The sequence below is a fragment of the Alnus glutinosa genome, chromosome 3, assembly GCF_958979055.1.
Source record: "Alnus glutinosa chromosome 3, dhAlnGlut1.1, whole genome shotgun sequence".
Taxonomy (NCBI): Eukaryota; Viridiplantae; Streptophyta; class Magnoliopsida; order Fagales; family Betulaceae; genus Alnus; species Alnus glutinosa.
The window spans coordinates 3,657,357-3,673,045 of record NC_084888.1 but is presented as its reverse complement, the minus strand read 5'-3'; the positions used below and the strand labels follow the sequence as shown (position 1 = coordinate 3,673,045).

The window sequence follows — 15,689 nt, the reverse complement described above, 5'->3', positions numbered from 1 at the left end:
GCTACACTCACAATTCCTTAATTAACTTTTTTACAACTTTAAGATACGTGTTAACATCTTACTGAGGTTTTAAGTCAAACAATTTTTTTTTTAACCATGGTTAAGTTTAAGGAATAAAGATTTCTAGCGATTTCTTTCCAAGTGACAACTCCTTTTCTTGGTTCTTTCATTTGAAATCTATTAAGAACCTAATCCTATAAATTAACCACCTAACATGATCGATTAGAAAATCAAAGAAAAGAATAAGGTTTTGAATGGCTCTTGCATTTGGGAAGAGATTCCGAGAACTTCCCCATTTTCCACATTCTCCGGCAGCTTAGGAGAATCTCCTACTTTTTGGTCAAACTGGATTTTCAAAGGCATAAAAATCCAAAACGCTCGTTGGATTGTGAATTGCGTGGGTACCCCATTCAAAGAAGGTAAAAAAAAATTTCTGTCGTCCTTTTCTCCAATAATCATAAAATTATTACTAGTGAGAATTTTGAATGACATTGATGCTGCTTAATAAAAAGGCTTGCAGACCAACTTTAATGATTGATTCAAGGAATTTCATAATATTAAAATTATGGAAACTCTACAACTTTATTATATATTCTTAATTCATGTGTGTTGAAAATGAACAAAAACATTAAAAAAAAAAAACATTAATTATATAACACATGATTAGGTTCTCATTAATACAAATTTTTTTTATATTTATAAGGAAATTATAATAAAAATTATGCCTCGTATTTTCCAAAAGAAGGTAAAAATATATATTAAAAAGAAAAAAGAAAAGAAAAGTAAAACATATTTATCCAAAGAAACTTCCTTAACGGCCCTTTTGGCGGCTACCCATTGAATCCCACAATACCCAGTCAATCCACATAAATAAACGGGACTTTGGCATTTAATTCGTAAGTGTTTATGATAATACATAAATACGGAGTGAATGACGAGAATGTCCCTCACTCCCGCTGTACGTTACTACCCCTCTCCCAACAACATATAAAAATCATAAAATAAAAATATAGTAGAAAAATTAAAAGTAAGACTGAAAGAAAAAAACGGATCAAAAAACCAGCAGAGAATTGGCGAAATCTGTGCGTTTGAGAGAGAGAGAGAGAGAGAGAGAGAGAGCGAAATTGAACAAACAAACAAACAACCGGAGCTCTCATCTTCGCTGGCATTCAGGTACAATTTTCTCTTTCAGCCTCTTCGGCTTGATCCAACTAGCCTAGGGTTTTGAATTTTCTCCTTGTTTAATTGGCCGCTTCTGAAACCCTGGTACCTGCATTTGGGGCTCAGAATTTTATCGAATCCCTTTTGTCTTTGTTTTTTTTTGGGATTGAAGCATGTTTCAAGTCCGGTCGGGCAAAATTTGAAGGTTGTGTCTTGGATTGGGAAGCCTCTCGTTTTTGTTTTTGTCATTTTTTTTTTTCGTTTAATTGATGCATCATATGTGTTTGTGTGCATGTGTTTATATTTTCTCCTTAGTGGCTGTGAGTTTTGAATTTGCTGTTGTAGCTATATACGACCTGAGTTGATATCTGGGCTGGTTATGGTATTGGAAATTATTTCTATTGATTGAGTAGGTTTTTGGTATTAGTGCTTTGTATCCTAGCTTATATAAATTGAGGTAGCTGATAACATTGTTCCTGATTCGGGCAAGCCATTATGGGAGGAGGTGGGTATGGGAAATTTGGTTTAGAAATGGGAAAGTTTACAAGGGTGTTTGAATAGTTATGGGGTATGGCTCTATGCCACGGTGGAATGCATTTGAGCTTGGAAGTATGAATTCGAATAAGTTCTTACCAATTTGCTTGACTGTTATGGGAAGATTGGTGGAAGCTTTTATGAAACTAAGTAGAAGTTGTTAGGAACAACAAAACTATTCTCATTTTGCAATCGTAGTTTTGCTTTTGATAGCAGGTTTCCTGCTTTTAGGAGAGAGTTTGTGGCAATTGTGGATTTGAAAATTCCATAATTTCTTTGATTTAGCATAGAATCTCAACGAATAAGCTCTGAATGTGTAAAGGAGAACTTATATACTCGATAGTGTGATCTATGCTTGTTAGAAGCTTGCAAAATTTTGATAATCAATTGATTGGGGTTAGGGCCCCCTTCTGGTAAAGGGTTACGCTTCTTATGTTAATTTCTCTTAGCATACCAAGTTTTTTAATGTATGAGAATTTTGGTTTTTTATAAGTACTTTAAAACTTATTTTCTGACACTTAGATTATGTGGGATGGTTTAATGTGAAAATTTAAGGAATGGGTTGATTATGGTTTGACAAACAATTAGCAAGAACCCATCTTATTGCTCATTTCTTTTCCTTTTTGTTTTTTGTTTTAGTTTGAACCTTGTAACATAAGTTGTTTGTGGTGTAGACTGGAAAGTTGAAGTAAATTACGGTAGCATTAGAGGTATGACCTATCCACTTAGAGAAGAATATCATATTGCTGACAAATAGCAGGAACTAAAATTTTCATGTCCCATTTTCTATGCTTAATTCGCTTTGAAACCTTTTTAGTTTTGGATTAGTTTCTTAACTCTAAATTGGGTGACCTTACCAATGCATTAGTAAGCAGAAGGAACATAGTATTCTCCCATTAAAAAAATTAGACATGGTAAAGAGGAATGTGAATACTTGACCATAAAAATAATCCAAACTATGAGAATCAAATGGCTGGATTGCTCATTGTATTTCCACTGTTTGTTTTTCCATAAATATCAATGGGTCGCCTTCAGGGTTTTTCCGTAGCTCACGGGGTTTTCGACAAGGGGATCCTTTGTCTCCGCTTCTGTTTGTGTTGGTGATGGAGGCGTTCAATCGGATGATATATGCGACGGTGGATAGTGGGCGCCTATTGGGGTTTTCAGTGGGATCGAGCACGCAAGATGCGATGATGGTTTCCCATTTATTATTTGCAGATGATACGTTGATCTTCTGTGATCCTATTGCTGACCAGATCCGAGATTTGAGGTGTTTGTTGCTTTGTTTTGAAGCAGCTTCGGGATTGAGAATTAATTTGTCTAAATCTGAGATGGTTCCGGTAGGTGAGGTAGGGGATGTGGAGGAATTGGCTAGTATTCTTGGGTGTGGTGTGGCCTCCCTTCCGATAAAATATTTGGGTCTTCCGTTGGGTGCTAAGTATAAAGACGCGCATATGTGGAATAGCATTATTGAGAAGATGGAAGCTAGATTAGCGGGGTGGAAGAGGTTGTGTTTATCTAAAGGTGGGAGGTTAACGTTGATTAATAGCACTCTTTCAAGTTTACCTACGTATTTTCTATCTCTTTTCCCTATTCCAGTGGGGGTGGCTAATCATTTGGAAAAACTTCAGAGAGATTTCCTGTGGGGCGGTATTGGAAATGAATTTAAATTTCATTTGGTTAATTGGCATACGAGTTGTTCTTCTAAGGTTTCGGGGGGGCTAGGGGTGAGAAATATGGTTATGTTCAATAAAGCCTTGATGGGTAAATGGTTATGGAGAGGGATGCTCTTTGGAGGATGGTGGTGGACTTCAAATATGGAAGTATGAGGGGTGGTTGGTGCTCTAAGGAGGTTGGGGGTTGTTATGGGTTTGGTGTTTGGAAGAGTATTAGGAGGGGATGGGATGCTTTTGCAGCTCATGTAAGATATGAGATAGGGAATGGTTCGAAAGTTCGGTTTTGGCATGATTTGTGGTGTGGGGAGATCCCTTTGAAGATTCTTTTTCCAGAATTGTTTCTCATTGCTAGAGGCAATGATGCTTGGGTGGAGGAGAATATGCAAAAACAAAATGGCACAATTCTATGGAATATTCTGTTTTCTCGCCCAGTTCATGATTGGGAGGTCGAAGCGGTTAGTAGATTTTTTGAGATGTTGTACACTCTTAAAATTAGAAATGAGGGAGAGGATAAGATGTGTTGGAATCCTGCGCGAAAGAATTCTTTTGAGGTGAAGTCTTACTATAAGGTCTTATCTAGTCCTATTCAGTTTTCCTTTCCGTGGAAAAGTATTTGGCAAGTTAAGGTCCCCCCGAGAGTGGCTTTCTTTGTTTGGACGGCAACGTTAGGGAAAATATTAACCTTGGATAATTTACGAAAGAGAAACATTATTGTGATGGAGTGGTGCTTTATGTGTAAGAGTTCTGGAGAGTCCATTAACCATTTGTTTTTGCATTGTATGGTGGCTACAGAATTGTGGAGGACGATACTGCAAATGTTTGGGGTGGAGTGGGTAATGCCGCGGTCGGTGAAAGATATGTTGGGGAGTTGGAGGGGGCAAAAGGGTAATCAGACTCTGATACCGATTTGGCGCATGGCGCCATTGTGTTTGATGTGGTGTGTTTGGAGGGAACGAAACGCACGCTGTTTTGAAGATTGTGAGATTGATTTGATGAACTTGAAGAGAATGATGCTACAAACGATGTTTATGTGGAGAGAAAAATTTCAGCTTATGCATGAGTGTTCTTTTTTTGAATTTATAGATAGGTGCTCTCTTTTTTCTTTGAATTAGGGGCTTCTTGTATACGTCCTGTGTACTATGGGTTGTGCCCCTTTGCGCCTTTTGAATATACTTTACTTATCAAAAAAAAAAATGATGCTGTATAAGTACTTGGAGATGCAGCGGGATGATTAGGAATTTTTGACAGTAGGATTTCTCCTCCATTTGCCTTTTTTTTTCCTAGTCAGATGAATTCGTTCTCTGTCCACTCTTATCTACATAATTTTTTGTGTTTTTTTTTTTGGTGGTGGGGGGGGGGGGGGGGGGGGGGGGGGAATTTTTTGGCTAATGCCCATAATTAAGGGAAGGATTTGCTGCATTAGCATTTAGCTAGCTCTATTTTGAAGGTTTAAAGTTATAAATTAGCAATTAATTACCTGTATATTATTAACTCTATGATAGTTAGAATTCATAAACAAATTTTTTGGTTCTGTACAGGGTTTGCTACCTGGATGACTTTGGATCAAAGATGCTTTACGTTGATCTGATCTCCTAACAGTTAGTGTGCATGGGTTTTGTCTATGTCTGCTTGAAAGTGCAATCTTCATTTATATGGATTAATATGGTTTCGTAAGGATCAGCAGTGTGAGAAAGATTATTTTGGTTTTTGAAATTACAGGTTTGTTGTGAGAAAGGTACATTTCTTTCTCGTCTCATCCTGACATATGTGGCTACTATTAATTCTTCAGACTGGTGGATCAGATATTCAGAGGCATGGTAGAGTTGTTTCTGTTGGTATTTCTTCAAACTGGTGGATGGATTCAAAGACCTTTATATATATATATATTTTGCTGTAGGTAAATACACATGCCACACAGGATAGATCTTATGACTTCACTCTCCACCCTTTACTTATGGGGCAGGAGATTCCAAGGACCATTGGAAGGTCCGCAGGCTTTGTTAAGCATCTCTTTTGTTGTTTGAGTTGATTTAATTCCGTTATTCTCTTTTGTATTTGTCTAAAGGTGGTAGGATTATCCTTATTAAGAGCACCCTATCCAACTTACCTACGTACTTCATGACCCTCTTTCCTCTCCCTATGAGTGTTGTAAACCGTATTGAGAAGCTCCAATGTGACTTCTTATGGGGTGGGTTAGGTGAAGAGTTCAAATATCATTTGGTGAGTTGGCCCAAGGTTTGCACGCTAATCTTTGAGGGAGGGTTGGGGATTAGGAACTTGTTGAGGTTCAATCATGATCTCTTAGGTAAATAGCTCTAGGGCTACGGGTTTGAGAAGAAGGTTTGGTGGAAAATGGTGGTGGGCTCTAAATATGGAAACTGATGGGGAGGATAGTGTTCTAGTGAGCCTGTTGGGGCATATGGGGTGGGTTTATGGAATAATATTAGGAGGGGTTGGGGGAAGTTTTGTAGTTACACCAGATTTGAGGTGGAAGATAGCTCCAAGGTTAGATTCTAGTATGATATTTGGTTTGGGGATATGGCCCTTAAGGATGTCTTTCCAGTTTTATTTGGTATTGCTTGTGGAAAGAATGCTTCTCTTGCAGCTCACTTGAAATTTTTTGGAGGTGTCATTTAGTAGAACGTGAGCTTTGTTAGAGCGGCTCGTGATTGGGAGGTGGGATGCCTATGTTTCGTTCTCTGAGATATTGTATTTAGTGAGAATGAGACGGGAAGAGGAAGACAAGTTGTGGTGGGTCCCTTTTAAAAGAGGGTTGTTTGGTGTTAAATCCTTCTGCAATGTCATAGGTTGTCATGATGGTTCCCGTTGTCCTTGGAAGAGTGGAAGAGTGTTTGGCGGACTAAGGTTTCGTTCAGGGTGGCCTTTTTGTGTGGTCTACGGCCTTAGAAAAGATTCGTACTATGGATAATATATGGAAGTGACGCATCATTGTGGTTGATAAGTGTTGTATGTGCAAAATTGATGCAATCAAATAGTAAAAAGAACAAAGAAAAGGGATAAAGGCTACTTCGAGAGAGCCGTGATCTCCAATGGCTACTTCAAGAGAGCCGTGATCTCCAATAGCTACTTCGAGAGAGCCGTGATCTCCAATGGCTACTTCAAGAGAGCCGTGATCTCCAATGGCTACTTCAAGAGAGCCGTGATCTCCAATAGTTACTTCGAGAGAGCCTTGATCTCTAAAACAACCACAAAGGTTTAGGTTTTCATAATATTCAGCATGCTTATTCATTGAGTAGGATTACACTTAAATAGATGACGGCTAGGTCATAAGACATAACCATTAGGTCTAGCCGTCATATCACAATGTAGGAAAATAAACTCCGAAGGAAATAACTAATGGAAAATACATTCCTTATTAAACTAAATACTTAAAGAAATAAAATATGGAGAATTAAACTCCTTATTCCAGCCGGCTTGGGGTTGCTTGGTGGCTACAGTAGTGCCACCTAGCCCTAGGAAAATTTGAACGTATCAAAAATGAATGGGGAATCTGTGGACCATATTTCTTCTTCTTTATTATGAGGTTGTTTGGGGCCATTTGAAATGTTTTCCTCGGTCGATTTGGATTGTCTTAGGTTATTTATTTTTTTAATTAATAAAATTTTATAAAAAAGTATAAGGCGCCCCCAAATACATAGGAAGTATACACAGTAATAACCAAAGCTACCTACAACAAGAAAAAAAACCCAACAATCCCTCAAATACCAAGCCCTCAAACCTGAATCCTCAAGGAGCAAAACTATTAGTGGACTGTCAGCAACACTCGGAGTGCAATTGTGTGGAAGATGGTGCCTTCATGCCTTTTGTGGTGTCTATGGATGGAAAGAAATGATAAAAATTTTGAGGACCACGAAAGAACTTTAGACGAAATGAAGTCTTTATTTTTCAACACTTTGTATCTTTGGACAGCTACTTATGTCTCTCCTTTAGTGATTAGTTATCATGATTTTCTTGTTCTTTGTGCCCCTACTAGTTAGGTGGCTTCTCTTATATACTTTTTGTGTACATGGTACTTCATGTGTACACGGGGTATTTAACGCTTTTAATGATATATTGATTGCTTATAAAAAAAAAAAAAATCCGTTATTGGGTTGAATTCTCTTATTCTAGTATGGTACTTATGCATTGTTTGTTTAAAAGAGACATAACTTTTATAAGCCTAGTGTTTATTCTAATTTTTGGGGAAATGGTAAAAGAACCTGAACCACACAGAATCCATGTGAATCAATGCACTAGATGAGCCATCACTTAACGCTTAAGGAGTTTTGAGGTCATGACATCATTTAACTTGAGTCTAACAATGCTTAACTTGCATCACTAAGCCAAGAGGACATTTGTTTGATAAACTTAGCTTTTATAGATGTTGCTCTTGGAGTTTTTCAACCAGCTTGATTATTCCTTTTTTCCATTAAGTTAATCTCTCTCTCTCTCTCTCCCCTCTTCTGTATGACATATCTTTGCCGTGGAAGTGCTGCATTTTGGTTGATTCATCCCTTCAAGAATTGAACTTATTTACCAGTTAATTTCTGGTCATAGTGCTCCTGATAAGTTGTCCACTCTGCAAATATGCATGCACATACTAGCTGGTTACAATTGATACACATGTTAATTTTATCTTCACTACTAGCTAGAGATTGTGTTACATATTAGTAGTGGAAAAGATTGAACTGCGTGTAATTTTTTGGTGGCTTGTAAATTCAGAAGTGTTATTGACCAGTTTGAGTCGGCTTTCGCTAGTGTCGATGGGCCCAATTCAGATGTTGACCGTCGGTTGCTATGGGAGGAACTAGCAGGTCTGATTTTGTGGTGGGATACCCCTTGGTGTATTGGGGGTGATTTTAACATCTTTTGTTTCCCTAGTGAGAGATCGAGGGCTAATTTCTCTCCCTCTATGGAAGAATTTTCAGACTTTATCTTTGAGCAAGGTCTTATGGATTTACCTCTTTGGGGTGGAAGTTTCACACTTGGTCTAACAATCGAGACTCCCCCTTATGGTCTAGAATTGATGGGTTTCTCATTTCTCCTAATTGGGAGGTTCACTTTCCGGACGTTGTTTAGAATAGGTTACCCAGACTTCTTTCATATCATTTCCCTCTACTTCATGACTGCGGTGATTTTCAAAGGGTAGAATTGACTTTAAAATTGAAAACATGTGGTTGAAAATTGATGGATTTGTTGAGAAGGTGAGACACTGGTGGAGCTTCCAAGGGTGCCCTAATTTTTGCTTAGCTCAGAAGTTTAAAGCTCTGAAAGTCGACTTAAAAGAAGTGGAATGAATTGGAGTTTGGTAACGTTGAAAAGATAATAAGGGCTCTTCTTGATGAGCCACAAGGCCTAGATGTGGCTGAGAAGCAGAGGCCTTTGTTTGGGGAAGAGAAATTGAGGAAGGATGTGGTTACAATGGAGTTGGAAAAGACTACTCCTTTGGAAAAGTTGTGTTGGAGGCAAAATTCGAAGGCGTTATGGCTAAGAGAGGGGGATAAAAAACCAAGTTCTTCCACCGGACTTGTAATGACCCAGAGAAAAACATTAGCTACATCTGCGCTATCATCTCAAAAGGACTAATCAATTTAGAGTTTTCCTAGAATCACTTATAAAGTTTAGTTTCACATAGTAACTTAGCACCCATAAATGTCTTTATAAATTTTTTTTGTTAAGTTACCCACTCTATTTAGGCTACTCAGCTGGGACCAAGTTGTTACACCAACCGACGCTCTATCTTTTCAATAACGCCATTTCAAATAGACTTGGCCTTATTAACCAAGATACTTTAAAGGCAAAAGGGAAACTCCACAACCCATGGTACTTGCCAACTCATCCACATCAGCAACATCACCCACAGGAACTAATTCCAACGTAGCCAAATTAACCTTCAAGCCTGGGACAACTTCAAAACATAAAAACAAGCACCACAGATGACGTAGATGATCTAGGTCATCCCTACCGAAAATCAAAGTATCATCCGCAAACAGAAGGTGAATCCAGATAATAGTCCTCCTCTCACTGTAGCAGAAATCATCCTCCACTGTACTGTTGCTCATGATCTATATGTGGCTTTTTTGTTGTTTGGAGCACGGTGGGTCATGCCCAAAATAGTCACTGAATTATTAGCTTCATGGGGCTTGAAGTTGGGGTTGGGGGCAGCCTAGTGGCTTGGAGAGCAATCCCTTCATGCCATATGTGGGGCATTTGGTTAGAAGAAACATGATGGGTTTTGACGGTGTGGAGAAATCCATGGGGAAAATTATGTGGAATACTCTTAAAAGTTTTCTTCAGATGGGTCTCAGTCCACTCTTCATTTGGCTCAGTTTCTTTTCTTTGATTTTATAGATTTTCTCAACTTCAGATCTTGCACTGTTATTCTTTTTTTTTTTTAAATAAAAATAAAAATCTGGGGGGGGGGGGGGGGGGGGGGTGATCCAATTAGTTTACTTTCTGTGTAATTTTTTTTAAATACATATCATTTCTTTTACTTATATATATATAAGATGCCTATGCAAGCGAGATGTGGAATCAGTGGACCATATTCTTCTGCATTGTGATGTGGCTTCCGCTCTGTGGAACAACATCTTCTATCACTTTGGTATTTCTTGGGTCATGCCTAGGAGAGTGCTAGACCTAGTTGCCTGTTGGTGGAAGTTTGGAAGATCAAGGAGTGCTACAATATGGAAGATGGTGCCTATCTGCATTTTTTGGTGTATTTGGAGAGAAAGAAACCTTAGGTGTTTTGAGAACCTAGAGAGCTCCCTAGAGGAGGTGTTAGAGTCGTTTCTCCATACTTTGTATTTCTGGTCGATGGCTTTTTTGTACCCTTTATCTATCAATTTTGCTGATTTTCTTGTTTCTTTTTCCTTTTCTAGTTAGGTATTTCCTGTCCAGTGTACTCAGGGGCGCCTTACGCTTTCAATAAGACTAAATTTACTTATATATATATATATATATATATATATATATATATATATATATTATTTGTGTTTGTGCCTGTGGTCTTTGGACCTAATGGCATCACCTTCCCCCATAAACAAATGAAGTGTGAGGTTCATGAGTTAATCAAGTAAAATGTGCTTATTGGGAAAAATAATAATTAAGTAATATTATTTACCATCATTTTTTTTAAGTTAAATATAATTTGTGTCTTCCCTGTGACAGGATCGTTTCACTTGCATTAATATTATGGTGTTAAAATTTTTTGGGGAACTTTGGCATGCCATGGGCAGTCCTCCCCTCCCCCCTTCAAATCTTCAAAAAAAAAAAAAAAAAATGTGACATTGAAGACTTTGAAGAATGCTTGCTCTAAATAAGTTACATTAATTAGTTCTACCTCCTTCCCACCCACCGTATTCTATTAAGTTGATTTTTTGCTTAAGGATTACATCTCAAGCATAAATTCCATAACCATCTGCCTCAATGTTTAAGGCAATAAAATAAGCCTCATATTGTGGCACTCTTTTTGCCTTTTGTCTCTACAGATTAACTGAAAGGAAGGGCTTTTATACATATTTTTGCTTCTTAATAAATGTATGTAATTTATTGTAGTAGAACTTTTATTGCATGTCATGCTGACAAGGTAGAGTGGAGTAACCATTTCTAATTCCGTTATTGATACAGGTGTGATGGAGATATCGTTGTTAAAAGCCCTTCTTAATAACATCTCCTCATTTTTCCATTTATCATCTTGTGACAATATAAACTCGGAACCAGTTCTGAAGTATTATCAAAAGGCAGAAGAAATATTGAAGTTGTTGAAGCCAATACTTGATGTGATTGTTGATTCTGAAATAGCTTCTGATGAAGTGCTTATCAAGGCATTTGAAGAACTAAGTCATTCTGTTGAAGAATTGAGAGAGCTCTTTGAAAACTGGCAATCATTATCGAGCAAACTTTATTTTGTAAGTTCCAATTACAGCAATATAATCAGGTGTATTTTATGACTTAGATGATACGATCTTGATCACCAATTTTAAGAGAACTAACTATTCTGGCCATGTATGAGTTGTCTTATTCATGATTCATATTTTTGATAAGTAATGCATATTATTAATAAGCGCAGAGGAGCGCAAGCCTAGTACACAGGATGTATACAAAGAGAGTCCTCATTGATAACTAAAAGAAGAACATAAATCCACAAATACAGAAAAGTTGTCTTATTCATGATTAGTATACCTTATAGTTTCTGTTAATTCATGATTAGTATACCTTATAGTTTCTGTTAAAATTGATATATTTCCTCAATATGCTTTTAGGGGTAACTTGGTTATAACGGTACACAGCTATTCTGGCCACGGAAGTATATGTAATTTCTTGTGCTGTAATCCTTCACTTTATCTCTATTTGTCAGTCCAGTTGTCCATTCTCTCAAATAGGCTGTAGTTCCCACTGGGGACTTATAATCTCGGGAGAAGGTGTAGTAGATTGGTTGGAGAAAATGAATTGATGCTTCTGAGAAGGTGCTGCAGCCTGTGATAGTAATGCTGGTGAAGGTGGCCTTTGATAGTGGTGGGGCATTAATGTTGCTGGAGGTGACGGCATGGGCAGAAGCATTCGATGGGCAGTTTTGTGGGTTTTTGATGATGACAGCAATGATGATGGTGGTGAAGGGGTAGTGAAAGATGTGGTGGTGAATTGGGTTGCTTTTAGTGCATGTTTATGCGTGACAGCGGGGAAGAATGAGAGTCGGCACATGCCTGTGTTCTATCTTCTAGTTTATAAAACTTCCCTTTTATCTTCCATTTCTTAAGGCCTTCTCAGGGTTCTCTGATGCATTTTTTCTTTTATGAATACTTTCATTTTGAAATTTCTAGAGGAATTTACTCAGTTTTAAAGGATCTCTCCAAAAGGAAAATAATTGAAATTATGGGCAGTCCAGATTCCCACATCCAGCTTCGCCTGTAATTCTACAGTATGATCAAGTACTGGAAAAATTAAAATTAAAATAGAAGTTCCATAAAATTGTGCACTTCTAATCTTTTTATGTGGCATTGAATGCTTGAGGTATAAAATCTTTTATATATGTTTTGGTGATTGATAAAACTTCTGTAAACGTCTTTTTCTTTTGCATGATCTATAGGTTCGGCGAAGTGAATCATTTATATCAAAGACTAGGACTTCTGGGCTTGACATTTTCCAGCTGTTGAAAGCTTCACATGAACAGCTCCCTGACGAATTGAGTTCAGCATCTCTTGAGGTAATCATTATCAGCTGTTTTTCATAGTGTTACAGATAGACATAGCCCACAGTTTTTGCGGTTGACCCACTAAGTTACATTGCCAGAGTTGGGAACTTGTATGAACTAAATTCTTTTATGATGTCTAATACTCAGCATGTTCAATTGCAGCACTGTGTACAGAAAATTAAGCCTAAGGGATACGAACAAATGTCATCTATTATTAAAGAAGCTATAAGGGATCAAATGGAGGGTGTTGGACCCAGCTCAGAGATCCTGGTGAAAATTGCAGAGAGCCTGAGCTTGAGGTCAAACCAGGAGATCCTCATTGAAGCTGTTGCCCTTGAAAAGTTGAAGGAGAATGCTGAACAAGCCGAAAAGACAGGGGAAGCTGAATATATTGATAAAATGATTACTTTTGTAAATTGCATGCATGATCGCCTTACAACGACAAAGCAATCTCAGAACTGTAGCCCGGTTCAGATACCTCCTGATTTCTGCTGTCCTCTCTCTCTCGAGCTGATGACAGATCCGGTGATTGTGTCTTCAGGGCAAACCTATGAGCGGGCTTTCATCAAGAAATGGATTGATCTGGGCCTCACAGTCTGTCCTAAGACGCGGCAGACGCTGGCTCATACCAATCTAATAACGAATTACACTGTAAAGGCACTAATTGCAAACTGGTGTGAGTCAAACAATGTGAAGTTGCCCGATCCCATGAGGTCTACGAGCTTAAACCAACCATTGCCCCTTCTTGGGCACCCAGAGCCTGGTGCAACCAGGGAGTCTGCTGTTTTTCCTCATTCCAGGGGCAACCAACCAATATCGCTTGAGTCAAGTCGCTCTATGGGTTCACCTGGTACGAACTTGAATTCTTCTGCCGGAATCCGTCGAGAGGGAACTTCTCCATTGCACCCTCGCTCTTCATCAGAGGGTTCCATGACTGCTGTAGCCGACAATGGGCAGGATTTGGATATTGCAAGAATATCACTAACAAGTTCTGAAGACAGGTCTGCTAACTCGGAAGAACGGAGTATGGATTCAGTTGGCCAACCCACTGCATCACCATCTGGAAATGAATTTTCTAGTGCTATTGGGGATGAAGAGTCATCACAGAGCCATAATAGAACTGCCTCTGCCTCCAGCGTTCTTTCTGGTACAAATTTTTCTCAAAGAACACCAGGAGATGCTGATGAAGCTTCGCATATATCAGCCAATATGACTGGCTACAGCAGTGATGTGTCAGGAGAGGTGAGAGCAGAGCCACATGCTGCTGCCTTGACCTCGCCACAGAGAGAACCTGAGTTCTCTCCCAGATTGTTGGAAACAAGGTCTCGAAGCCAAACAATATGGCGGCGACCATCAGAGAGGTATGTTCCAAGGTTGGTTTCTTCTCCTGTTATTGAAACAAGAGCTGATCTTTCTGGCCTCGAAACTATAGTGCGGAAGGTGGTTGATGACTTGAAGAGCACTTCACTGGATACTCAAAGAGATGCGACAGCTGAGCTCCGGTTACTTGCCAAACACAACATGGATAATCGGATTGTAATTGCTAACTGTGGGGCCATTGGCGTGTTGGTCAATTTGCTCTGCTCAACAGACACAAGGATTCAGGAAAATGCTGTTACGGCGCTTCTTAACTTATCAATCAATGATAACAACAAAACGGCAATTGCCAATGCTGATGCAATTGTACCTCTGATTCATGTTCTTCAGACAGGGAGTCCTGAGGCGAGGGAGAACTCAGCTGCCACTCTCTTTAGCCTGTCAGTGATTGAAGATAACAAAATCAGGATTGGAAGGTCTGGTGCAATTGGGCCTCTGGTTGATTTATTAGGGAATGGGACCCCTAGGGGGAAGAAAGATGCAGCCACAGCTTTGTTTAATTTATCAATATTTCATGAAAACAAGGCCCGTATCGTGCAAGCTGGTGCCGTAAAGCACCTTGTGGAGTTGATGGACCCAGCTGCCGGAATGGTTGACAAGGCAGTAGCTGTTTTGGCAAATCTGGCTACCATTCCTGAGGGACGAGTTGCTATTGGTCAGGAGGGTGGGATCCCTGTTCTGGTAGAGGTTGTTGAGTTGGGTTCTGCAAGAGGAAGGGAGAATGCAGCTGCTGCTCTTTTACATCTATGTACTAACAGTAGTAGATTTTGCACTATGGTGCTCCAAGAAGGAGCTGTCCCACCACTGGTGGCATTGTCACAGTCAGGCACCCCAAGGGCCAAAGAAAAGGTATATACCTGCTTATTATGTTGCAGTTTTTGTTAATTTTATGTAGAAGACCAATTGACGAATTTTTTGTTACTTGCAGGCACAGGCGCTTCTTAGCTACTTTAGAACCCACAGGCATGGTAATGCTGGGAGGGGCTGATTTTGGAAGCACAACCTTCGGTTTCATACCCAAGTTCTTGTGTCAAGTTTTAAAGATGGCGTGTGTACATTTCTTGGTGCAAATAATGCATGTGAAGGTGTTGTTGCTTGGATTTTACTTGTATTGTAGAGGGAAAAGAAAAGAAAAGAAAAAATTATGATTTATGGAGGATTTTATTAAGAGTCCTCTTGTGAAATACATCTACATGTGAAACATGTGAATGTGGGAAGAAAATTTTATACAGGTTGAGAGTTAAGTTGCAGTAAGCCTGGGCAAGATGGTGAGAGACAAATAATCAGTTTTATTTAATTAATTTCGTGGCCTCGTTTGCATCTTTCTCTTGTGCATATTTGTTTTTTTTTTCAGTAGTGTTTCATTGAATTTCAAAATGTTGTTTAGTGTAGGCTGCTGGTTATTCTTTGCACGTTAGTTATCTTTGCAGATAAATAAAGCTTTTGTTTTGTAAAACAGTTTGATTGCCAAATTAGTGCCTTTTGTTTACCCTATTTAGTAGCTCAGTTTAGGTGCATTTCAATGGAAAAATTAACCCTCTTTTGCTGGTTCCTTGGCTGCTAAACCTGCTTCCACTCAGCTTTATCTCTATATTTACTCAAAAGAGATGGTGCCCGTGCCCGTGCCTGTGCTGGTGCCGTCTCACTTTGGAGCTGATGCCAAGATTTCCCTTATAATTGCAGTCTAGAAGAGCACTAGTACAATAAGTTTAAGATAATTATCAGCCTTTTATCTCACATAGAGAAAT

At 38.8% G+C, this 15,689-nt stretch overlaps 1 protein-coding gene across 7 annotated transcripts; it reads left to right on the top strand.

Annotated features, from left to right (window-relative positions):
* The first annotated feature begins 1,023 nt into the window (after positions 1-1,023).
* On the top strand, positions 1,024-15,264 carry LOC133864382 (U-box domain-containing protein 4). Of its 7 annotated transcripts, none has more exons than XM_062300705.1 (6): positions 1,024-1,173; positions 4,910-5,090; positions 11,001-11,281; positions 12,460-12,576; positions 12,727-14,790; positions 14,870-15,264. In XM_062300705.1, the coding sequence occupies exons 3-6, from the start codon at positions 11,006-11,008 to the stop codon at positions 14,927-14,929; spliced, it is 2,517 nt and encodes an 838-aa protein (XP_062156689.1). In that variant the 5' UTR covers positions 1,024-1,173; positions 4,910-5,090; positions 11,001-11,005; the 3' UTR covers positions 14,930-15,264. The 7 variants fall into 7 exon arrangements, with proteins under 7 accessions (XP_062156689.1, XP_062156687.1, XP_062156685.1 ...); XM_062300703.1 differs by having other exon boundaries at positions 4,910-5,106; XM_062300701.1 differs by having other exon boundaries at positions 4,910-5,206.
* Positions 15,265-15,689: the final 425 nt, after the last annotated feature.